Source organism: Notechis scutatus, chromosome 1 (assembly GCF_049901735.1).
Source record: "Notechis scutatus isolate UNSWTSFEM ecotype Mainland chromosome 1, rNotScu1.2, whole genome shotgun sequence".
NCBI classification, from domain to species: Eukaryota; Metazoa; Chordata; class Lepidosauria; order Squamata; family Elapidae; genus Notechis; species Notechis scutatus.
This window is the reverse complement of record NC_142009.1, coordinates 159,543,025-159,568,602: the sequence shown is the minus strand read 5'-3', so window position 1 is coordinate 159,568,602 and position 25,578 is coordinate 159,543,025. Positions and strand designations below refer to the sequence as shown.

Here is a 25,578-nt window from a genome sequence, read left to right as displayed (position 1 = left end):
TGAGAAATAGATTTGGCCAGCGCTAGGCTTTGCTTATTTAGCTGGAGGTTGAATTAGGCAGATACCAGGGACAATAGAAAAGCTGGTGCCTTCCTCCTTCCCTCCCCCCTCCCTTCCTTCCTCTCTTTCTGTTTTGAAGTAGCATCCTGACCAGCTAGGAGTAAAAAAGCTCTTTTATTTTCTTGACTCTGGGGCTACCTAAGCTCTTGATTTATGTCAGGAAGGAGATGCTAGCCCATGACATGGACTGTGATGTCTCTTCTCTAGTTGCCTGTGTAGTGGATATAGAGGTATTTACCAACCAAGATGTTAAGGTATGTGCATGCTTTCATTCTGCAGAGCTATTTCTGACAAGGACACTTGCAGGATGACAAGAACATTTGATGTCCTGCAAAAAAGCAGACCACATTGTCATGATTATTACCATAACAACCAGAATATTAGGAGTCTTGTATGAAAAGATTAGGGAGCTATTTCTTTATCTTGTTTTTAAAATGGATTTGTGATCTAATAAATCTAAGAGTTGCATCACAAATGAAACCCTAATTAAATAGTAAATTCTCAGTTTTCCCAGTCTGATGCCTTACACAAATGACCTGTCTTTTAAAAGTAAATTAAGGAATAAATTGTAAATGCATGTGGATGTATGTTCTCTGAGTACTGTGCTGAAGCTGTGTTGACCTTCAGGTGTTTGTATGTGAATGTATTATTTAACTGAAAAAATATATGTGGCTTTGCACTGCATAGCTAATAATGTGAGTGATTCACCTGAGTTAAAGGATTATTTCAGCCAAAGTTGGACAGTTTTACTTTTTTACATACAATTTTGAAAACTTGAACTGCATTACTTTGACTTTATCTTGATCTGTTGCGTACATTAATAATAGTGGTTTTCCCCCTTTTTGTTGCCAAACATCTTAAAAATTAAGAAGAATATTGTGAAAACTATTGGTGTACCTAGTCAGAAAAGCTTTCCTTTTAAGTGATATTTGTAAAGAGCACAGTGTATTGCATCTGTTCATCTCACTACAGCAACATAAGGGAAAAGAAAGCTCTGAAGCAGCAAGCAAAAATCATTGCTGCAAATTATTTTATTTTCTGTAAATTATATTGTTTCTGTGGCAGAGGATAGATGAAATATATTATCAGTTTGTTTGTTTTTAAAAAAACAAACCAAGTAAAATTCTGAATACAGTAACAGCTAGGATTTTATATTCACATTAGGAGCATGTGATAAGATGAAACTCTCCAGGGCTCCTGAATTTCTTTCTCTGCATTTGGGGGTTGGAGAAGAACGTGTGTGTGTGTGTGTGTGTGTGTGTGTGAGAGTGAGAGAGAGAGAGAGAGAGAGAGAGAGAGAGAGGGGGGGGTGGAGGGAAGGAGAGAGGGAAGAAAGAGAGATGGGGGTTATGCATGCAGTATCTTCTGTTTGTTGCAATCTGAGAGTTTGATGTAGTCTGTATAATGTAAAGATTAGAGTGTAATCAAATACTAGAAATGTATTGGAATACTTAACAGTATCTCAATCAAAGAGAAGCATCTCAATCAATATTTAACTATCGTTTTTCTTTTAAGACAAACCTAGAATCTAAAGCCATGGTCAAAGTCACTGCAGTATATAATGGTACTCCAAATATAGCCAGGCTAGGAAAAAGCAAGGGGATGATCACCAGATTCAGTTTTCTGGCAGTTTTCAATGAAATACTTCCTCCTGATGGCAGGGGGTACTCATTGTTATATATGTGGAAAATGAGTCTCCTTTTCTTAAACTCTTGTTTTCTCACACACAAAAATTGCTCCAAACAAGCCACCAAGGAGAAGGAGTGAACAGCTATAATGTTACTCATATAGTTGATGCCACATAAATGAAGACAGGATGAATGAATGAAGACAGGAAAAAAAAGAAAGAGTTGGAAAATGTTGGGAATATTTGTTGGTAGCTTATAGCCAGGAGAACTGGGTTTGGATCTTGTAAATCCATTCCAAAGCATAGGTTCAGGGACAAATGTTGCAGAGATCACCCAAGGGAAAGAGAGAACTGCAGCAGTGATTTCCAAGGAGAACCATTTGGGGTGTCCACATGGACTAGGGGAGACTTTCTTAGCAAAAATACCAGGAGACATTGGGAAGGGGGAAGAAAAAGGAGAGAGGGAATTTAGTCTCCATTGCCAGGAAGCTACCAAATTCTTCAAAGGCTGCCATTAGAAAGAGTCCTCTCTACTTTTCATCCAGAGCACTAGTGGTACTCTTGGGCCTGTGCAGTGAATTTTTTGCCCACTGATTGCTTTTCCCTTTTGACCTCCCCTGCTAGAGAAGCAGAGGACAGACCTCCTTTGCTCCTCCCATTTGTGAAACGATCTAGATAAGATATAATTTCTAGAAGCAGCAGTGGTGACTGCTTTGGCTGCTTGCTCATTCTCCTGTGCAGGGAGGTAGAGCAAAGGGCAACAGCAGGGTTGAGAAGAGGCAGCAGCGACCCATATGTGCATTTGGGGGGGCAGTTGTTAGGAAAGGAAGGAGAAGCCACTACCTGTACTATTCTACATAGTCAAGGTAATGGGCATGTTGCTGAACACCTCCCCACCCCCACCCCAATGGGCAAAATCTTGAACAAATGCAACAGGTGATCTCTCCACCTTTCTCTCTCTCTCTTTCTTTTAAAAAATAATTTTTTTCACAAGTTATACCAACAGATAAACTGTTTAGATCAGGGGTCTCAAACACAATTTACCTGGGGGCCGCTGGAGGCAGAGTCTGGGTGAGGCTGGGCCGCACATAGAAGTGTTTAGCCAGCTAGCGACGCATGGAGAACGCACTAATATTATACTTTCATATCATGGTGGCGGCCACAGGATATCGTCCTGCGGGCCGCAATTGGCCCACGGGCCGCGAGAATGAGACCTCTGGTTTAGATATTGGCAATGAGGCTATACTGCTTCTATTTTACAATTTCAATTTTCTTTGCTAGCAGCAGAACTCTTTATTATCTATCCATTCATCCATCTGTCCATCCATCCATTTCCATCTATCCTTCCTTCCATCCATCCATCCATCCACCCAGTGGAAGAGTGATGGAGAGAGAGTGGGAAATGATATTTAGTTTAATTTATATTATCTGTTTTGTTCCTCCTATTGCCAAGGAAATCTAAAACAGATTAAAGAAAAAAATCACTCAGTTTATCAAAGTTCTCATACAAGCGACTGTAACAATAATGGATGATTCATTAGCCATATCATATTTATAATAAAATATATGCCTAACATAATTTATGAATATTACTAAATTCAATGGATTTGTACTGGTACTTCTATAGACAAATTTACAAAATATTAGTTTACCAGTTACAAGTAAAAAAATAACTTGTACTATACGTTTCTAGAACACTGACATAAAATACATCAAAGCAAATGAAAGAACTACTATGTATTTGATGTAGATTGAATGCCAGTACCTTCCAGAAGAAGAATTATATTGCCCTCATGACTTAGTTGTGGATTTCCTGGAACTAGAATAGGCCTATTGTCTGATCCAGCAAAATTCCTCAATTGTGCTCACATTGAATATAATGGCACAAATCATGAGAAACTATACAATCATGGAACCAGAGCAACTGACTTGAGAGCAGGTCATAAGGTAGAGGGCTACATCAATATTATGGTTTTATTTCTTGCTGTCTTTGATTTTTACCTTTCTACTTTTTTTCTCTTTCAAATCAAATCTTTATTGTGGTCAAAGACCAGCAGCATTAAAGGGTGGGTTGCAGCCAATCAAAAAGCATAGGAAAAAACATCAGAATCTAAACAATAAATATAAAAAGCTAAAAGATATAAAACAGAAGTATATATATAAAACAAAATCAAGAATCTTTTAGCTTTTTATAATTACTATTTTTAATCCCTGGTATATTTACGACCAGGGCAAAGCAATAGACGCAATCTACATAGACTTCTGTAAAGCCTTTGATTCAGTGGTACACAACAAACTGCTCATAAAACTAAAATCTTACGGTATCTCTGGACACCTGCATAACTGGATAGAAGCATTCCTGTCAAACAGGCAACAAATGGTAAAAATTGGGAGCGTCCTATCAAATCCTGTACCTGTCAACAGTGGTGTCCTCCAAGGCAGTGTTCTAGGACCAACTCTTTTCATACTTTTTATAATTACTATTTTTAATCCCTGGTATATTTAATTGACTGTACCCTGCCTTCCTTATGCTGGTCTTTGACCATAATAAATATTTGATTTGATCTTGCTTTCCGCAGACAAATTCTGCTTCCACTCAGCAGCTTTGTCTCCTTACTCCCAGGGAGGGAGGCAAGGTGACCAAGCATCTCTCCAGTACTGATGGCACGGCTGTTAGGCTTTGCCTTCCCCTTGTGTCAAGGTTGCCTTTAATAAAGCTGTCACTCTAACCCACCATTCCTCAAGTGTGCAGTCTAGTGTAATTTGCTCTAGAATGTGTTTCTCCTGAAAACAAAAGTGGCAAAGGACTTTGTCCCTCCATTCCTCCCTCCTGCTTCATCTCCATGTGCTGATTAAAACAGGGTTCCTCATCTAGGTTGCAATATGGATTTATAGCATATAAAATGCATACTAAACTTCTGACTTATTTCCTCCCCCTCCTATTGATCATTTCTTTCCCAAACATTTATCATTCTTTGTCTGCTTGGATTGAAAGCCAACACATGAGCTTAAACTGAGATTTTAAAGAGAGGAGCAGCACGTTTCCTTCTCAGCAACTTAATTCTGCAGGTGATTGCTAGATGACCACTAAAAGTGAAAACAAAAGGAAGGGTGAAAAATGCCTCTCTCTTTTGCACTTCTACAGGTGAGAAGCATGCCTATTTCACAAGAAAATTTGGAACATTTTAGTCTCTTTCCAGCAAGGAGGCCTGTGTGTTCTTCTCTTTTGGTATTATTTTGTGTTTCTTATTAATGCTATGCACTGGCCTGTAATAAGAACTCATTGCCCCATTCCAGGAATCCATAGAGAGGATTCTTTGGTCAAGCATATCAACATGGCAATCTGCTTTTATACACTTTCCCAACACCATGGACAAAGTTATGGCTACTGTCTTGTTTTGCTACAAATTCCAGTTCCTTGTCTTGAAGGGATTTTATAATTCGACTTTCAACAAACTTCAAAAGTGTAATCATATCTTCAGGGATGGTCAATGACATCAGAGTAGTGAGCACAAACAGGAAACTGAAGCCCTGTCTTTTTTGTATATTTTAAATGCATGTCTGAAAGGAATGGGTCTTCAATTCCTGGTCTTGTCCACCATTCTGACTCTTGCTAGGGTCATCCCTGATCTTATGTCATCAGCAAAGTCTTACTTCACATTCTCAGCTCTGAAGAGGAATGAGGCTTTATAATCTAGCAAAATTGCCCAAACTGGCATGGAATAATCTCTCTGGTCTAGCTTCCTGCTCCCAGTACAAAATTGGTACTTCTACGCACCAATTCCACCCACGCTTTCTACAATTTTGTAAACAACAAACTAAAAGACTCAAGGTTCATCCCACCCCTGAAAGGACCTAATGGTAAAGACTGCAATGACGACACTATTAAAGCCAACCTCTTTAACACATTCTTTGGCTCAGTATTTGTAAACAGCAATGGATCATACCCAATATTTCCTAGTCGAACCACAGACAACTACAATGATCTAATACATATCGATTTTACAGAAGACAATGTTGAAAAAGCACCACGCAGTCTAAAACCATCTCTATCTATTGGACCAGACGGAATATGTGCCTACTTCTTTAAAAAGCCATCCGCTGCCATAGCCGAACCTCTAAGCATAATCTTTGAAAAATCTTTCAGGACCAGTCCTTGCCAAAATTATGGTCACAAGCCACGGTCATCCCCATCTTCAAAAAGGGAGACCCCAGCCTAGTTGAAAATTACAGACCAATCTCTTTATGCTGCGTCACCTGTAAAGTCATGGAATCAATTATTAATCAATCCATCATCCTCCAGTTAGTAACAAACAACCTACTCTCTAATAAACAATTTGGTTTCAGGAAAAAACTATCATGTAATCTGCAACTCTAACACTGCAAAAACATATGGACTACACAGCTCGATCAGGGCAAAGCAATAGAGGCAATCTACATAGACTTCTGTAAAGCCTTTGATTCAGTGGTTCACAACAAACTGCTCGTAAAACTAAAATCTTACGGTATCTCTGGACACCTGCATAACTGGATAGAAGCATTCCTGTCAAACAGGCAACAAATGGTCAAAATTGGGAGCGTCCTATCAAATCCTGTACCTGTCAACAGTGGTGTCCTCCAAGGCAGTGTTCTAGGACCAACTCTTTTCATACTCTACATAAATGACCTCTGTGATCATATCAAGAGCAACTGCGTTCTCTTTGCTGATGATGTAAAGCTATTCAACACCACTGACAATGCTGCTACCCTTCAAAAAGACCTTGACTATGTATCAGAATGGTCAAGCAAATGGCAACTTCAAATCTCAACAAATAAATGCTCTGTCTTACATATTGGCAAAAAAAAATAATCAGAAAATAAAATACAAGCTACATAGTCAAGACCTTGTTGATGATCCAAACTCTGTTAAAAGCATCAGGCTGGAAACTGGTAGGCCAGGAGTTCTATGTCTGCTTTAGCCATGAAGCCTTCTGGATTAGGAGTTGCCAACCTTTTGGACCTCGGGGACTTCCAAACTCATAATTTTAATTCCCACGGACCAGAGATCCTGGGAAAATCCCAAAAAAGTCTGTAGGAAAATTTCCCACCCTGTTTTCCTACCAATCGATCATTCTTTATTTGGGATTGCAGGATACCATCTCCAGCTCTGTTCTCAGGGGAAGAGAGGGAGAGATAGAGAGGGAGGGAGGGAGGGAGAGAGGGAGAGAGAGACTTTTGGCTTCATGCAAGGAAAGCAGAAGAAGCAGCAGAAGTCTTTCTTTCTCTCACCCAAACTCCACCAGAAATGAGTCTCTGTGAGACTTGTCACACTGGCACAGCCTCTTGGAATAGGATGCCTTGCAGGGTCCCAAAGACTAATTTCTAGCAGAGTTTGGGGGAGGGAAAGAAAGACTTTTGCTGCTTTCCTTGCATGCAGCCAAAAGCAGAAGAAGAAAGAAGCAGAAAGAAGCAGCCCGGTGGCCAGGCGAGGCACGTGGGGCAAATTCCCCCCTCTGCCCTTTCCCCCCTCCCTTCACTATGTCTTGTTATTCGCAATGCAAGCAACACTAGCCTTGTGTTCCCACTAGCCTTGTGGGTGGCGCAGCCTGGATTAATTGCTTTGTGGGGTGCTTTGTGGGTGACATTTCTCTGAGGATTACAAAATTTTTTCTCATGGACCACCACTGGTTGGCGACCACTGGTCTGGATAACTTTGGGCCAATTACTCACTCTCAGCCCTAGGAAGGAGGCAATGGCAAACTACTTCTAAATTGCTTCTGAAAATCTTGCCAAAGAAACTGCAGGGACTTGTCCAGGCAATTGCCAGGAATCAAAAACCGATTCAAAGGTACAAGAAAACCCAAAGAAGCATCTTACGTTTTCTCTGCATCAAGTCCCCACTTTTATCTCAGGATAGATTTTCACTGCTTTTCATGGCTTACATTTCTGGAATTTCAGATGTTACTGTTAATTCCATATTCCCTGTTCTTTTGTAACACCTCACCTAACAAACAGTTCTGGGGAACTGAACAAATGTGCACTCTTTTTGTGTTAGCCAAAACTGTGAAGGTTGGAATCCTTTGCAGCCAATTTAGTATTTCTTTTCTCTATTTTAGGAATTACCTAATGATAATTGCATGTTTAGATATAATAAATGGCCATTCATCATTATTAAAATACCCGATTGAGCAGACAGTGAAATGTCAGCTTTCTGGATCTTTCTGCAATGAACTTTGCATACAGTGGTTCAAGTTCTGTGGTGATTTGCATCTTTTGCACCTATTTATGTATTTATGCAATATGTCATTTGCATAATTCTAAATTTATATTTGTGTAATCTGTTTCACTGATATAATGAACTCATCACATAAATAATGTTGCTTCTGTCATGTGGATCGCTGCAATTATATGCTCTTTGATTTATCACACCTGGGAGTGATCAAACTCCTTTCTGCAACTATATTAAAATTGGGCTTCACTGCATTTAGGTGTATGCAGCTCCTACTTTGCTGTACTATTGATTAATCAGTTTACTAGGTTAAAGAAATAGCAATAAAGAGTTTTGCAGTATGTTAAGACTAATATGTTAGCTTCTGTGCCCCATAGCCTACTTTGGCAGATAAAATTAGAAAGAGGAAACAATTAAGGCAGAAGGAAATGTAATACAGAAGATACAAACAGAATTATTTTCTGACGTAATTATTTATGATTAAGTACAGGACAGGTATTCTTGCACTAGACAACTTAATACATATATCTATGGAGATTCTCAGCAGTCCAGGTCATGATTGTCCCAAAGGTGCTTTCTTTCAAAAGGTAACTGGTCATCCTTGCCTTGCTAGAAGACTTTTTGCTTCTCATCCAAGAAACTTCTTCAGTTCTGACTGAATGGTGGAGAATGGAAGGACTGATATTCCTTGTAGTCATGAGGTTGTTAGCCCTCTTTGTGAGAGTCGTTGAGGCCACTTGGAGGTTTATCTGTGCCCTTAGGGTCACTTCAAGGTTGACTCAGCCTTCCATCCTTCTGAGGTTGGTAAAATGAGGACCCAGATTGTTGGGGGCAAAAGGCTAGAGTCAGCAAACCACTTAGAGAGGGCTATAAAGCACTGTAAAGCGGTATATAAGTCTAAGTGCTATTGCTATAATACATACCATGTGATAAGAATCTATGATCTACTCACCCATGTTAGAAAGTCTGTGACACACAGTTTTGTAAATAGCTATTGTTGAAAAGGTTGTATTGTTTCCATTTGCTTCCTTGAGCACTGATGGTGCAGTGGTTAGAATATAGTATTGCAGGCAAACTCTGGCCATAGGCTGGAGTTTGATCCTGATGGACTCAAGATTGACTCAACATTCCATCCTTCAGATGTCAGTAAAATGAGGACCCAGATTGTTGGGGGGCAATATGCTAACTCTGTAAACCTCTTAGAGAGGGCTGTAAAGCACTGGGAAGTGGCATACACCAGTAAGTCTAAGTGCTATTGCCATTACTCCCATTTGTATATTGTATGACCATGACAATGTTTTCTAGTCCTTTGAGATATGATTACTTTGAGCCCTGGGAAAGAGGTAAGGGCAAACCACCTCTGAAAAACCTTGCCAAGAAAACTGCAGAGACTCATCTAGGGTCAAAAGGCACACAGAGATACACACAAGTAGGATACTGTACCATGTACCAAAAGTACCATGTCATCGACACAAGTTCCTTGCCCAAGACAGCCACTATTTTTAGATGACATATTCTCACAATAGTTTGAGTCTGCCTGTCAACTCACTACTCAAGCTGGCTGAAGTTAGGATTGATGTTAGGAACATGGCATTTTCCATCCAAAAATGGAAGATTTCCTAAGGAGACATTCAGTGTGACTTGGGAGTGTTTGGAGGAGAGTTGTTGATCTGCTAGGCTCTAACTGATCCAAAGCACAACTTTCCCCTCCTATCTTCCTTGGGGGTGGGGAAATCTATGCTTCAGTAGCTATTTACGTCCAGGCCAACCCGAGAAAATTGACCCTTGCTGGTTTAACTCTTTCCTTTTTTTTTAATTTTTCTTGTGATTCAGTGATGGATATTGACCTTTGGGAAGCAGGTACGCAAATGTGCCACCAACAACAGATTAATGTGATGGGGATTCTTGGGCACAAAGGATGCAATAAGAATATGAATTAGATCCTGAAAAATATGTGAAAAGTTTATCAGTCCCTTGGAAGGCAGTGAGATTGGAGTGAAAATGAGTGAAATAAATTGCAAGGACGGGATTAGAATTAATTCAGATTATGCAAGTTCCAAAATCTTGTATGGCTTTTTAGCATAATCACAGTAAACTATTCCTCAACCCTCACCCTCACCCCACTTGTCAGATTGATATATGTGTTGATTATTGTTTTACTACATGTACTTTCTTTATATGGTTTCATATTATGTATGAATTTGTGTACTATGATATAAAATCAATAAAGGAAAGAGTGTGGGTATATAAAGATAGTTTAGTCCTAAAATTCAATTCTCATCATTATTTTCTTATATTTATCACATTTACAGGGGTACAATGGACTTTCAGGATAACCAGATAACTTTTTTTTACCATTACAGGAGAAATTTGAGAACTTGTTCCGTGCTTATGATGACTGTGTGACATTTCAACTGTTTAAAAGTTTTCGACGCATAAAAATTGACTTCAACAACCCCAAATCAGCTGCTAATGCTAGAACAGAACTTCATGAATCACAGTTCCAAGGGAAGAAACTAAAGCTTTACTTTGCAAAGGTAAGATTCTTTTTTACCCAAGCATTTTCTTCACCCAGATGCAGGTGAGGTAATTTAAATTGTTGAGCATATTAATGTCAGACAAGAGACCAGAACTAATCATAATAATGTGTGTATGAGTAAAGTGGACAAAATATGAATCAATCACTATACAATTTGAGACAAGTAGCTGTCCAGCCTCTTCTTTAAAACTTCCATTGATGAAACACCCACAATGTTTGAAGGCAAGCTGTTCCACTGGTTAATTGTCCTCACTATTAGGAAGTTTCTCCTTAATTCCAGATTGCTTCTCTCCTTGATTAGTTTCCATCCATTGTTTCTTGTCCTGCCTTCAGGTGCGTTGGAAAATAAATTGATCCCTTCCTCTTTGTGGCATCTCTCAAATACTGGAATACTGGAGAGTTAACTTTAGTCTGAGAGTCAATTTGATATAGTGGCTAAGATACCAGGCTAGGCTAGAAACTGTGGGACTGTGAGTTCTAGTCAGCCAGCTGGTTACATTTGAGCCAGTCACTTTCTCTCAGCCCTAGGAAAGAGGCAATGGCGAACCACTTCTGAAAAACCTTGTCAAGAAATGTTTAGGGACTAGTCTGGGCAGTCTCTGGAATTGAGCATGATTGCATGGAAGAAATCTCATCTTTGTTTTGCTCCAAACTAATTCAAGCCAAAAGAGCATCCACCTGCTAGTCTGAACTAAAATGTAAAAATATTTTGGTATCTTTGTCGTGTTATGATCTATCTTTTCTTTATAGTATCACTTAAAACAGTTTCATCTTGTCATATTGCAGGACCAACCAAATTTACATAGAGACAACATGAATTAATGTAGCTGATGATGAATTCACTATTTCTAAATATATCACTATTGATATCACTATTTCTAAATATATTTCTAAATATGATAAATAAATGACTTAGAAGCATGGGTTAGAACTTCATTGTTCTCAAGGTCTAGTGTATTTCCCACTTTATATACAGTATGAAACCATGGGGAACATTTTTAACAGAATAAGAGAATAAGAGAGTTGGGAGGGATCTTGGAGGTCTTCTAGTCCATCCCCTTACTCAAGCAGGAAATCCTATACCATTTCAGACAAATTGTTGTCTATTCTGTTCTTAAAAATCTCCAATGTTGGAGCACCCACAACTTCTGAAGGCAAGCCGTTCCACTGATTAATTGTTGTAACCATCAGGAAATTTCTCCTTATTTCTAAGTTGATTCTCTCCTTCATTTGTTTCCATCCATTGTTTCTTGTCCTGCCTTCAAGTGCTTTGGAGAATAGATTGACCCCCTCTTTCTTGTGGCAGCCCCTCAAATATTGGAACACTGCTATCATGTTACCCCAGTCCTTCTTTACACTAGACCAGACATATGTTTTAGGTGGGATTCAAATTTTTTTACTACTGGTTCTGTGGACATGGCTTGGTGGGCGTGGCTTGGTGGGCATGGCAGGGGAAGGATACTGTAAAATTTCCATTCCCTCCCCACTCCTGGGGGAAGGTTCAAAATCCCATTCCCTCCCCACTCCACTAACCTGCTTTCCAGCTCCGTTCTCCTGTGTAGGGCAACCAAAGAAGACCCAGACAATCAGCTGAGACTTGGGAGGCAGAGAATAGATGGGAGTGGGGCCAGTCAGAGGTGGTATTTGCCGGTTCTCCAAACTACTTAAAATTTCCACTACCATTTCTCCAGAACTAGTCAGATCCTGCTGAATACCACCTCTGGTTTTAGCCTCCAGTGAAGTCCCCTTTTTAATACTCAAAGCATCCATAGTTGTCTGATGTTTATATTCATGCTGCCCAGAATCACTCTGTTTGAGTTGGGTGGCTTTTTACCTCTAATTCAATATATAAATAAACAAATATCAATTTGGGTTGGGCAATCTCCATATAGCTGAAAAATCCATGCACTGCAACAGACAAGAAGAACAATTCTTCTTCCTTTAAACAACAGACAAATATCATGATGGCAAACCTATGGCATGCGTGCCGGAAGTGGCACACAGAGCCATCTCTCCGGGCATGCCAACCGTCACCCATTGCTCTTCCCAGTTCCGGTGCTGCCAGCCAACTTGGTCTTTGTGCATGCGGGAGCACCAGAAACTGGAAGAGCAGCTCCTGGTGCACGCATGCATGCCGGCCAACTGGTCTTCTGGTTTCTAACACGCATGCACGCGTGGAGACCAGCTGGCCAGTGTGCATGCATGTTAGAAGCCAAAAAGATCGGGTGGCTGGTGCGTGCCAGGAGCCGCTCTTCCAGTTTTCAGCACGCACACGCATATACGTGCACATGCGTGCATTTCAGGACTCGGTTTCTTTTCGGTGCGTGCATGTTCTCGTTTCAACACTTAGTACCGAAAAAGCAAAAAAGGTGCCGAAACACCACTTTACTAGATATGAGCAATATTGCTTTGATAGTCTAACCCAGCAGACATGGCACTGTGTGCCAATAAGCTTTCCACATCTCCAAAGCAGGGGTGGGATTCTACCAGTTGGCACCTATTCAGTAGAACCAGTTGTTAACATTCTAAGCAGTTCGGAGAACCGGTTGTTAGAAGAAATTACTGGCCTAATCCTGTAAGGAAGGCAGGAAGGAAACATTCTGGTGTTGCTTATAGAAACTGCCTCTCCATTAACCCTTATTACATTCTTGGCAGGACTGGACATCCTGTCTCAGGAACTTCTCTGGAGTTTTTTTCCCCTCCTTTGCTGGTACTTTGCTTGTGTGGAGTGACCATTCAAAGTTACAATGGCACTGAAAAAAGTGACTTATGACCATTTTTCACACTTACGGCTGTTGCAGCATCCCCACAGTCATGAGAGGCCAGGCGAGGAGATGCGTGCCTCGATGTGAGTGTTATTAAGTTGGCCACGCCCAGCCAACAACATGACCACCAAGCCATGTCCACCCAGTCACATGACCACCAAGCCACGCCCACCACCTAAGCCACGCCCACAGAACTGGTTGTTAAAAATTTGAATCCCACCCCTGCTCCAAAGTAACCAAGTCACACATTTTAAAGAAGAACTCACAGCACTGTTTCACCACTCACGCAACAGAAGACTGGAAATCAGGATGCAATCACCCATCTAAGAAAAACTAGAAGACATAGAATCTGCAGCACATGGGGAGGGGGTGGGATAGAGTGCCAGAGCCAATCAGAGGTCCTATATTAGTCTGACAGCACCTGTCAGTAATTTATTGTGTTTACTAGACTAGGAATGTATGCATGTAGACAAAGTTTTGGGATGAGTGGGCATTGTTTGGAAATATATGGAGGCTTTGCCTATTTAGTATAATGGCAGGGCCAGTCACAAAATATCCTTTGCCAGAATACAAATCAGAGAAGATTCTCCTTCACACCCTCTAGCTTCCTTGATGTTGACTATCACTGCAGCTTTCTTTGTCTTTTTTCCTAGGTAAGTGGGCACATCCCGGGCAAAGCTGTGGGCCACAGCTACCTCCCATTTTTAACTTTTAAGAAGGCCTGTTTAAGAAGGCTCTTTCTGGGACCTGGGACATTATTGCCAATTAAGATAATGTTAGAGGTTGCTCCATACTGCAGTGTGTAAGATTTCCATTTCTTTTTTCTTAAATAGTCAGGCATATTGTATAAATTAGCTGAAGCAAGGAATCTTCTGAATGCTCAGACATCACCTTTTCTGCCCTTCGGCTATAGGATTTCTACAGAGACCCAAGTCATTCCTTTGTTTTCTTTGCAGATCAAGTGTGGCGCCGGCTGTCAGAAAGACAGATTTAGCTTGTTTCCATTGGCCTTACAGACAGCTACATTAGCCCATCCCTTTGGAAAGGGGAACACAGTTATGAGTGTAACTCAATACTACCTGAAAATAGCAGAGCATTTATTTATGAATCCACTTTCTGTCCTTTACTGCAGCCTTCTTTTCCATTTTGGTGCCTTCCAGATCAGTTGAGACTGAAACCAACAATCCTCGGGAAATTGGTTCCAAAAATAGGGGGTGGGTATTGGACTGAATATAATTGTTTTATTCTTCTGTCCTTACTCTCTTGAAGCAAATGTCAGTGTGTGCTCCCTTCAAGATCCAAGAAAGAAACACTCAGACTCCATGAATTAGAGCAAAGTTCTCCTTTTACTGGAAATCAAAGTGGAAGCTACAGATTGAATTCTGAATCTGAGGAATTGGCGCGCAGATCACATATACAAAGGAATGGAATTGTTCCCCCCCAAAGTCCAAATGACTCTTCCAATTAAAAGTTCTGAATATGATCATGTGGGCATCTTCAGGTGGTGATGAGGCCTCTGTCCGTTGACCTTGACATATTTTGATAAAACTTCGCAGCTGCGCAAAGGGAAAGAAAGCTAGCAAGGAAATAAAAAGTTAAAGACAAGAATTAATACACCCCCTCCCCTTTCTTACCCACAGCACAGGAATGTAACACCTCCAGCTCTCTTCCCCTCCAAGTCCCCCCTCCCCCCGTTACTAATGACAGCCGAAAGAAAGTAGTGAGCATAGCAACAGAGAAGATGCAGAAAAGTTGTAGAAGATATCTTGAGGCTGACAGCAATACTCTGTTTTGCCCCTCATCTCTATAAAGGTCCAGACTCTGGAGAATGATGGAGAGGCCTTCCACTTGGCTCCACCCCAGCCATCCAAGCAATTCGTCATCTCACCTCCAGCCTCTCCTCCTGTAGGTTGGCAATCAAAAACTGATGATACACCAGTCATCAATTATGACCTCCTGTATGCGGTTTCTAAACTGGGACCAGGTCAGTTTCATGATTCTTCTTATTTTCAAGGTTAGGAAGTGAAGACCAGAAAATAAAGAGCAGACATAATGAATGCTTACGTCTACTAGTATTGTTAAACTCACCCGTCTTCTTTCCAGTTGCATAAGAGTGATCAGATGTGGCAGTATTCTGGGGCTGCAGGAATGATGGGTGTTTGATGGAGGGGCACAGGAGAGTGGACTGCCATGGACATGGCCAGAGCCAGTATTCCCAGAGTCTTTCCCTTTCTTTCTTGTGTACATTATACGCATGATCTCACTACTGTTTTTCTCATTTCTCTCACGCTGTAGCTTTTCTCCATCCAACTTTTTTCATGTTCATTCTTCCTCTCTCTCTTTATCTGCCCAGCCCCCTAAATTAGGATCCCTTTCTGCATTCTTTTCTCCTGCTTAGTTTTTCTTCTTTGTTGCTCCTTACTGTATTGCAGGAGGCCTCTTGAATCTTTCTTTCTTTCCTTCCTTCCTTCCTTCCTTCCTTCCTTCCTTCCTTCCTTCCTTCCTTCCTTCCTTCCTTCCTTCTTTCTTTCCTTCCTTCCTTCCTTCCTTCCTCCCACCCTCCCTCCCTCCCTCCCTCGGCAAAACCCACCTTTGGAATAAAAAAGAAAGAGCATTGTACGAAGGTCAATATAACTGTTACAAAATTCCCAGGGTCTAATCTGAGCACACTTATTTTTAAATTGAAATGTAAGAATGGCTGCACTCAATACCAACATCGAAAGATTTGGGATCTCATACAATAGAAGAAACGAGACTGCAGGAGCAAGGCAGAGACCATGAGAATCGAACTGCCGAACTGCTGGCAGCCAGCAGTCGGCAGAAGTAGCCTGCAGTACTGCATTCTAACCACTGCCCCACCACAGATCTATTTTGTAGGAGAACTATGTTAATCTATGGTGGCAAAAAATCAGGAGGAGTCTGGCAGCAACTTTTCTGATGAATTCATTTTATCAAAAGACACAAGCTTTTTGTGTTAGTCTGAAAAAAAGTTACCAGATTCCAATTTTGGTTTTAGAACAATAGATCTTCTATTGGTAAAAATTGATGTCTGCCTGTTAGCACAAATGGTATCTTGGATCATTTATAAGGTATTAAGCTTCTACATAAGAAAATTTTAAATTATAAGTTAAAATCCAAATTGTTCTTTTACTGATATTCTGATACCCTAGTACTTTGAGTTACTTTAAGGACTCTTGTTTCATTGAAGTGGTTCTGCATTATCATACATTGTAGCAGTACCTGGTAACAGTAACTGATTTTTAAAAAAATCTGAATTGGATGTTCTTGGATGAGAGACCATCAGAAAATACGAAGGATGTGACCCGCCACAGGAAATCATAATCAGAATAACAAGCTCAACAAATTGCAGTTCCAACACAGGAGCATGGATAGACCCATGTGCCAGGCACTTTGATAGTTCAGTTGAGAGGTTTGACTGGTCACACTTGCCAATGATCTTTGGCAGAACTGGGGTGGAACAGCGGTGCATCTGGTACTTCTTGATCTCTCAATAGTTTTTAATACACTTGGTCACAGGGTCCTTCTGGACTGGCTATGCAGGTTAGGAGCCGAGTGCACTGTGTTGCAGTGGTTCATTTCCTTTCTTAGTGTGGTCAGTTTCAGTCAATGCTGCTGGGGTCGGGGTCAGGTCATTTCCACAGTCCCCCATTTTTGGGGTATCTCAAGGCTCGATCTTTTCCCCTCTCATGTTTAACAACATGAGACATGAAACAACTGGTTAAAATCCTCTGTCGGTTTGGAATTTGACATCATCATGACACTAACATCTCAACTCTGAGCTGTGCCAGAGAAGTTATCGATGTACTTACCCAGTCTTTGCAGGGCCTGGTGAGGCAGAATAGATTTCAGCTCAATCCAGCCAAGACTGAGCTGTGACTATTTGACCACACAGGGTCAGGGATATTTCCACCATTGGTCTTGGATGGAACTGCACCTGCTCATTCTTGGGGGCCTTTCTACTTAAAGAGCAAGTGGCAGCTGTGGTCATCTTTTGCACAAGTTGATCTGTATGTCAGCTGTGCCCTTCAGGTCCTTCTGATAGTTACTCATACCTTAGTCATCTTGGCTATACGTGGGGTTGCCCTTGGAGATGATCCAGAAGTTACAATTGGTACAAAATCAGTGTTTTTTTCTTCTTTGTTGCTCCTTACAGTATTGCAGGAGGCCTCTGGAATCCTTCCTTCCTTCCTTCCTTCCTTCCTTCCTTCCTTCCTTCCTTCCTTCCTTCCTTCCTTCCTTCCTTCCTTCCTTCCTTCCTTCCTTCCTTCCTTCCTTCCTTCCTTCCTTCTTCCCTCCCTCAGAAAAATCCACCTTTGGAATAAAAAAGAAAGAGCATTGTATGAAAGTCAATATAATTGTTATAAAATTCCTTCAGGTCCTTCTGATTGTTACTCATGCCTTAGTCATCTTGTCCCTGAAATATGCTATACATGGGGGTGCCCTTGGAGATGATCCAGAAGTTACAATTGGTACAAAATGCAGTGCTGGGAGCAGTTATTGGACACTTTTCATTGTGCCCATATATCATTGCTGCTATATGAGTTGCACTGATTGTCAATCAGCTTCTAGGTACATTTCAAGGTGCTGCTGTAAAAGGCACTTAGGGCCTGAATATCCAAGAGACTGCCTATTTACGACTGTTTCTGCCAGCTATTACAGGTGAAACTCAAAAAATTAGAATATTGTGCAAAAGTTCATTCATTTCAGTAATGCAACTTAAAAAGTGAAACTAATATATGAGATAGACTCATTACATGCAAACCAAGATAGTTCAAGCCGTGATTTGCCATAATTGAGATGATTATGGCTTACAGCTCATGAAAAACCCAAATCCTCAATCTCAGAAAATTAGAATTTTGTGAACAGGTTCAATATTCTAGGCTCAAAGTGTCCCACTCTAATCAGCTAGTTAAGCCATAACACCTGCAAAGGGTTCCTGAGCCTTTAAATGGTCTCTCAGTCTGGTTCAATAGGAATCACAATCATGGGAAAGACTGCTAACCTGACAGAAAACCATCATTGACACCCTCCATAAGGAGGGAAAGCCTCAAAAGGTAATTGCAAAAGAAGTTGGATGTTCCCAAAGTGCTGTATCAAAGCACATTAATAGAAAGTTATGTGGAAGGGAAAAGTGTGGAAGAAAAAGGTGCACAAGCAGCAGGGATGACCGCAGCCTGGAGAGGATTGTCAGGAAAAGGCCATTCAAAAGTGTTGGGGACTTTCACAAGGAGTGGACTGAGGCTGGAGTGAGTGCATCAAGAGCCACCACACAGAGACGGATCCTGGACATGAGCTTCAAACATCATATTCCTCTTGTCAAGCCGCTCCTGAACAACAAACAATGTCAGAAGCGTCTTACCTGGGCTAAAGAAAAACAGAACTGGTCTGTTGCTCAGTGGTCCAAAGTCCTATTTTCTGATGAGAGTAACTTTTGCATCTCATTTGGAAACCAAGGACCCAGAGTCTGGAGGAAGAATGGAGAGGCACACACTGCAAGATGCTTGAAGTCCAGTGTGAAGTTTCCACAGTCTGTGTTGATTTGGGGAGCCATGTCATCTGCTGGTGTTGATGCTTCATTAAGTCCTGGGTCAACGTAGCCGCCTACCAGGAGATTTTGGAGCACTTCATGCTTCCTTCCGCAGATGAGCTTTATGGGGATGCTGACTTCATTTTCCAGCAGGACTTGGCACCTGCCCACACTGCCAAAAGCACCAAAACCTGGTTCAATGACCATGGGATTACTGTGCTTGATTAGCCAGCAAACTCGCCTGACCTGAACCCCATAGAGAATCTATGGGTCATTGCCAAGAGAAAGATGAGAGGCATGAGACCGAACAATGCAGAAGAGCTGAAGGCCGCTATTGAAGCATCCTGGTCTTCCATAACACCTCAGCAGTGCCACAGGCTGATAGCTTCCATGCCACGCCGCATTGAGGCAGTAACTGCTGCAAAAGGGGCCCAAACCAAGTACTGAGTACATATGCATGCTTATACTTTTCCGAGGTCTGATATTGTTCTATGTATAATCCTTGTTTTATTGATTGCATGTAATATTCTAATTTCTAATGTAATATTCTAATATTCTAATTGTGGATTTGGGGTTTTCATGAGCTGTAAGCCATAATCATCTCAATTATGACACATCACGGCTTGAACTATCTTGTTTTGCATGTAATGAGTCTATCTCATATATTAGTTTCACCTTTTAAGTTGCATTACTGAAATAAATGAACTTTTGCACGATATTCTAATTTTTCGAGTTTCACCTGTATGTTCTAGCAGAGTAAGAATGCTTCAGATCCCTACTATTACATGTTGTTGTCTTACGGGTCCAAGGAAGTGTGCCTTCTCTGCTGTGGCTCCTGCCCTCTGGAGCAGCATCCCTGCAGAGATATGAACATTGCCCTCTCCCTTTGGATTCCAAGAAGCACTTAAGATCTAGTGTTGGTATCAGGTCTGCGATTGATGTGTTTGTGGGGTCCCTCATTTGATTTGATTTTTTTTGTTGTGTGATTTTTTTAATCCATGTTGTCTGTAGGGCTGCGTGATTTATCTTTTTTTTATTGATTTGTATTTGTAAGTAACTCAGCGTCTACTGGAATGGGTGACTATAAAATAAATGTAAAATATTTTTCTTGACTTCTAGGTGAGAAATATGAACTACATGCAGGTACTGACTCCACTCCAAGTGTCGTTGTGCACATCTGTGACAGCCATGAAAAGGAGGGCCCAAACAATATACCAAAGCCACAAATTATGCAGACTCGACGTCCTAGCCTACCATCCTCTATGTGTAGTTGATTTGCCCCAAGAACATACCTTCTTTTCTTTTCTCCTAGTAGAAGTCAGCCATGTCTTTCTGTGTAACCCAGTGTTTAGTTTCTTAGCATATTCCTTGTGTGGTAATGGAGCCTAAGTGACAACAGGGCTCAGAATGTGCTCTTTATAACCATTTTATGTCACATTCCTGTAGAACAGAAGGAGAAGAGGGGATTAGAGGTGGAGGGATTTTCCAAACTTCTTAAGGCTGCAACCTGGGATAGAGTCAGCAAGCCTTTCTTTTAAGGAAACATATCAGATTTCAGTGCACAAAGTAAGATTCTTTATAAATGCTATTCATTAAATGGAAGTAAAAAACTTGGTTGTGTTATTCTGATCAACAGTCCCATGTTCCAAAACATATTTCTATAAATAGGTTTTTCTCCTAATGCTTACTATGCAGTATAGCTTTCTTCTCTGGGCTTGTAATACCTTGGAGAGCAGAACTGTGGAAGGTTCTATCTGTAAACCCTTGAACAGCCATTCTCAGAATAAACAACAGAAACAACCTAGGTTCTCTGACATTGGAAAGTCAGAAGTCAGCCCTTAGTTGTGCACAGACTAACTTTGTTTGCTTGTTTTATAAAAATTCTTTTTAATGCACAAATGCAAGTAGCATGGAGTAATTCAGCTACTACCAGTACCTGAATTCATATGAAGGAAGTTCAACCACTTACTGAAATTAAAATTATCCTAGTGATTTTATGGGTTTAAGGTAAATTATTTGATGTGTATCCTTATTTCCTTTAACAATGAATTCAGATAGTTGAGTGACAATCACTTTTGAGACTAAAAGATAGGACTATTCCAAATAAGACACAGGCTTCTTCAATATTTCAGCACATGATTTTACATATGTAGAATTATATAACAGCGAAGTACATTTTCAAATGATTCTCTCCTCTCCAAAAGGTTGTGTTTTCTTTCCGAGAAAGCCTGAATGAATCAATCAGTTATATCTGTAGCTAAAATCAAAGAACAATTACATAAATAAATAAATCAGAAGGAAAACATAATGATGAAAGTAATTATTTATCCTCCTGTTAACATAGGGCATGTTTTTGCCATTCCTCTAAACCACGGGTGTCAAACTCACACCATCACGTGATGTATCGCATCGTTTTTCCCCTTGGTGGAGCTGGGGTGAGTTGGCCTGCACATGACACCTCCGACCCGCGGGCCACCAGTTTGACACCCCTCCTCTAAACCACGTCAGCACTTACGTTTTGCAGCCGTGATCATGCCTACAGTATCTAGCTCTCTTGCATTGTTACTTGTTACAACAAAGGTCAGTCTTTCTGTTTGCAGCGATATGGCTCTGACATTTCCAAAACCAGATCAAAGTGTTAGTTATAACCCCTAAAGACCATATCACTCAGTTTCAGATTATTCTAGGGACTATTCCCTTCTGTTGGAATCTGCCCAGTCTTTACATTTATAGAAGAAAGGGGTTGGTTACAGTCTTGCCCCACAAGATAACAAAGGATGAACCGGAAGGTAAGTTTCTGTAGCAGGCCACTACACTACTCAGAACCCGTTATCCTCGGACGTGTGTCAGGTACCCTCCTGATTTACTTTGGTGACTTGATGGTGATGGAGGTTTGGTTTGGGGTGGTACTCTTCTGTTATCTTTTGTTCCTGATATAGGTATTGGTTTTTATGTCTGTAAATCATCTGATTGACAATGAAGACACTAAAGTGGCAGATAGGTTTTACCCTTTTAAGATCAATCATCAATGGTAAAAGAAATATGTTGCAGACTAACACTTGGTAGAGTAGCCATGAAGACCTTGGAAAATATATTTAAATGCTTGACGTGTCTATACCTACAAAGATCAGAACTGCTTCGGCCATAATATTCCCTAGTGACACCTTGCAAATCAAAAGGTGGACTTTGAAAAAGTCAGGTAGAAAGTCTAGCGATGCTTTTGAACTTTAATGTCAGAGAAGACTTCTGAGACTACTACAGACAACATTAAAAACCCCAAACAAATCAACCCAGATTTCTCATTTGAGGCACAAAAGAGACACTCAAACTATCATACTTAGGCCACATTATGCAAAAGAAGATGACCAGTAGCAAGATGAATGGATTCAGTAATAGTGATGATGGAAGACCTGAAAGACCAGATTAAGTACAAATAATCACAGGAAAAAAACACACCCTGTGGTTGTACAATTGGACATCAAATTAATGGCACAGAATCAGTCATATCATCTGGACTTTTGAGTAATTGGATAATAGAGCAATGTTCATTAATAAATGGTTTGATGATGGAGGGGGGGATACTAAGAATTACATTTTTTTCCTTTGCAAAGGAACTGATATATATATATATATATATATATATATATATATATATATATATATATATATATATATATATATATATAACATACATACATACATACATATATATATATATATATATATATATATATATATATATATATATATATATATATATATATATATATAAATTATTAATGCAGACTTTATATATGAGAGAAAGTCTGCATTAATCCGTGGTGGATACAAAAGAAAATAACACGTTCTGTAACCCAATTTATCAGCTGGAAAGAGCATTTAGAGCAGGGGTGTCAAACTCAATTTCATTGAGGGCTGCATCAGGGTTGTGTTTGCGCTCTGAGGGATGGGGGGCATGGCCAGGGGGGACATGTCCAGATCGATGTCACTTATCAAGGCTCTGCTTTTGGCTGCAATGGCCTCCTGCAAACCTCTGCCAGTGAAATGGAGCTCAGAAGGGCTGTGCGTGGCTGGCCTGGGCTCTATTTTCACTGGCATAGGGCTGCAGGAGGCCGTCGTGGCTGAAAACAGAGCCTGGGAGGGCCACGCGTCGCCCTCCTGAGCTCTGTTTCACTGGCAGAGGCCCCCCGGTTCCGTTCTTTGCTGCTTCTAGGGTGGACCCGCGGGCCATATCTAAACACCCCACGGGCCGGATTCAGTCTCTGGGCCTTGAGTTTGACACCCTTGATTTAAGAGTGTGTGTCCTGCCTTCTCTGTTTTCCCCCCCAAAGTTTGCTGGGTGAAGATGGCAATATGTATCTCCTGTCCGCAAACTCATGCTCCCTCAATCTTATGACAGAGTTGTCAGCTCTGAGTTTGGCAGTCAGGAAGGCCTGCGGGCGGTGTGACAAAATCTATTATTTCTTCCTATTCCTCAGATTTACTCATCTTGGAGAGGTCAAGCTCAGGACTGCAAGGCTTCTGTGCAAGGTTATTTATATTGATTAGTTGTATACTGTAGTAAATGGTTGAATGTCTTCTGTTGCAAGATTGATTTTTTTGGTATGCTTAATTTTCACTGCTTTACTAATTGTAGCAGGGGTGTCAAACTCATGTCATCACGACAGCATCACATGATATATCGGGACTTCCCCCCCCCTTTGCTAAACCGAGCATGGGCATGGGCAGCATGTGATGGCTCTGGCCCACGGGCTGGGAGTTTGACAGCCCTGAACTATAGCAACTATGACTTGGTAAGGATTCGATTTTGTTAGAGGTAATATTTATCATTCAGATCTGCAAAAACCTCAGGTTTCCAGCTAGAGGGACCATGAGCATTTAATCTGTTTTAAGACTGTAGTGTTTAAGATGTAGCTAATGTCCACTTTGAATAAAATACTTCCTAAGCAACTCTAATGGTTTCTTAGAAATTTGTCTCAAATAAATGCTACAAATAAAATTCAAGAGACTTCATTTTTTTTCTAATAGCGTCACCATAGCACCATATACTTCTGCTATAACTGAAATGCAGCACAGGTAATCCTCAACTTACAACCACAATTGAGCACAAAATTTCTGTTACTGAGATATTTGTTAAGTAGGTTTTACCCCATTTTAAGACCTTTCTTGCCAGAGTTAAGTTAGTAACTTAACTGAGTTAAGTTAGTAGTTAAGTGAATCTGTCCCCCGCCATCCTCCCCCATTGACTTTGTTTCTCAGGTCGCAAAAGGTGATCAGGACACTGCAACTACCCCATAAGTCAGTTGCCAAGGGTTTGAATTCTGATTATGTGACCATGGGGATGCCATAACATTTGTGTGAAAAACAGTCATAAGTCAGATTTCAGTGCTGTTGGAATGGTCTTTAAATGAACTGTTTATGCCAAGGACTAGCTGAACAATTGGGTTCTAGCGCTTCTTTCTTGGATCTCATCATAGAACACAGCACAAAACGAGTAGACTTACCGTATTTGCCGGCGTATAAGATGACTTTTTGCCCTAAAAACATGCCTCCAAGTGGGGGGTCGTCTTATACGCCGGTAAATACATTGTCACTCGGTGCAAGAGCGACGGGGCGGAGCTCCGCAACTTGCGAAGCCCCTTCAAGCCCAGCCAAGTCTCTCTTCCTCCTCCTCCCACCCACCCACCCACCCTCCGCCCGGCTCGGGGCACTTGCGGAGGCCAATCTGGAGGTGGGGTGGGGGTGGAGCGGAGGGTCTCTGGCGGGCCGCCGCCCAGCCAGCCCCGAGCCGCGTAATGGCCCGGGAGTGGGGGGAGAAGGTGGTGGGGTGGACTGTGGCGCCCCTCCTTCTGGGCAGCGGGGCGGGGCGGCAATTTGCTCCTCCCGCTTCTCCTCCCTCTTTGAAAGACCGGGAGGGCTGTGCTTGGGGCGGGTGTCCTCAGGAAGTTCCTGATGGGACCCCGCATTTTGGTGGCTTTGTAAGTTTGGGGGAAAGGGGTTGGGGGTGTCAATCAAGAATTATATCCAGAATACCCCAAGTGTTACAACTTTCAGATTTGCGGCGTATGAGACGACTTTTTGCCTTGAAAAGCATGCCTCCAAGTGGGGGGTCGTCTTATACTGCGAGTATATAACAAAAACTATATTTTGAGTGGAAATGTTGGGGGCTCGTCTTATATGCCCAGTCGCCTTATACGCCGGCAAATACGGTACAAAAGAAAATTAGACAAAATCATGGATGATAAATCTATTAATATTTGGTGTAAGCACAGTATATTAGCCTAAGAAGCAGTCTTTTCACTTCTAGGAATTATGGATGAGGTTATGTAATGGTTTTGATTGACTTCTCTGGGACTAGAGGGCTTGCCTTTATCCTGCACTGATTTTTGTAGGTAATGATAAACAACTGGTCCATCTAACTTTTTCTTTGGGTGGGGGGCGTCTTTAGGTCAGTACCTACACAAGACTCTCAAGGTTGTTGTTGTTTTTTGCAAAGATTTCAAAGTAGTTTGCCCTTTCTTGCTTCCTTGCTAAGAGAAAATGACTGGCCCTAGGATCACCCAGTTTTTTTAAAAACCCTTTTCCATGAATGAAACAGTGCCTTCTGGTGAATCCATAGCACATACCGTTTAAAAGGTATATGATGAAGAAAAAAAAATGGGGCTTTCCAGCTTTGTTATCTGACGTTTCATTTGCTGTATAGAACAGAATCTATTTCTGTGACATAAGCTGGAAACCACATAGAATTCTTTATTGGTCATGTGTGATTCTTCGCTGTGAATAGAAAATAGTACCAAGCAATCAATCAGAATAGAGCTGGAAGTGACCTTA

General features: G+C 41.1%; 1 protein-coding gene across 1 annotated transcript; it reads left to right on the top strand.

The window, feature by feature from the left end:
* On the top strand, positions 1-21,055 carry RCAN2 (regulator of calcineurin 2). The gene is made up of 4 exons (XM_087949206.1): positions 1-314; positions 10,259-10,432; positions 15,012-15,183; positions 19,867-21,055. The coding sequence occupies exons 1-4, from the start codon at positions 228-230 to the stop codon at positions 20,019-20,021; spliced, it is 588 nt and encodes a 195-aa protein (XP_087805332.1). The 5' UTR covers positions 1-227; the 3' UTR covers positions 20,022-21,055.
* Positions 21,056-25,578: the final 4,523 nt, after the last annotated feature.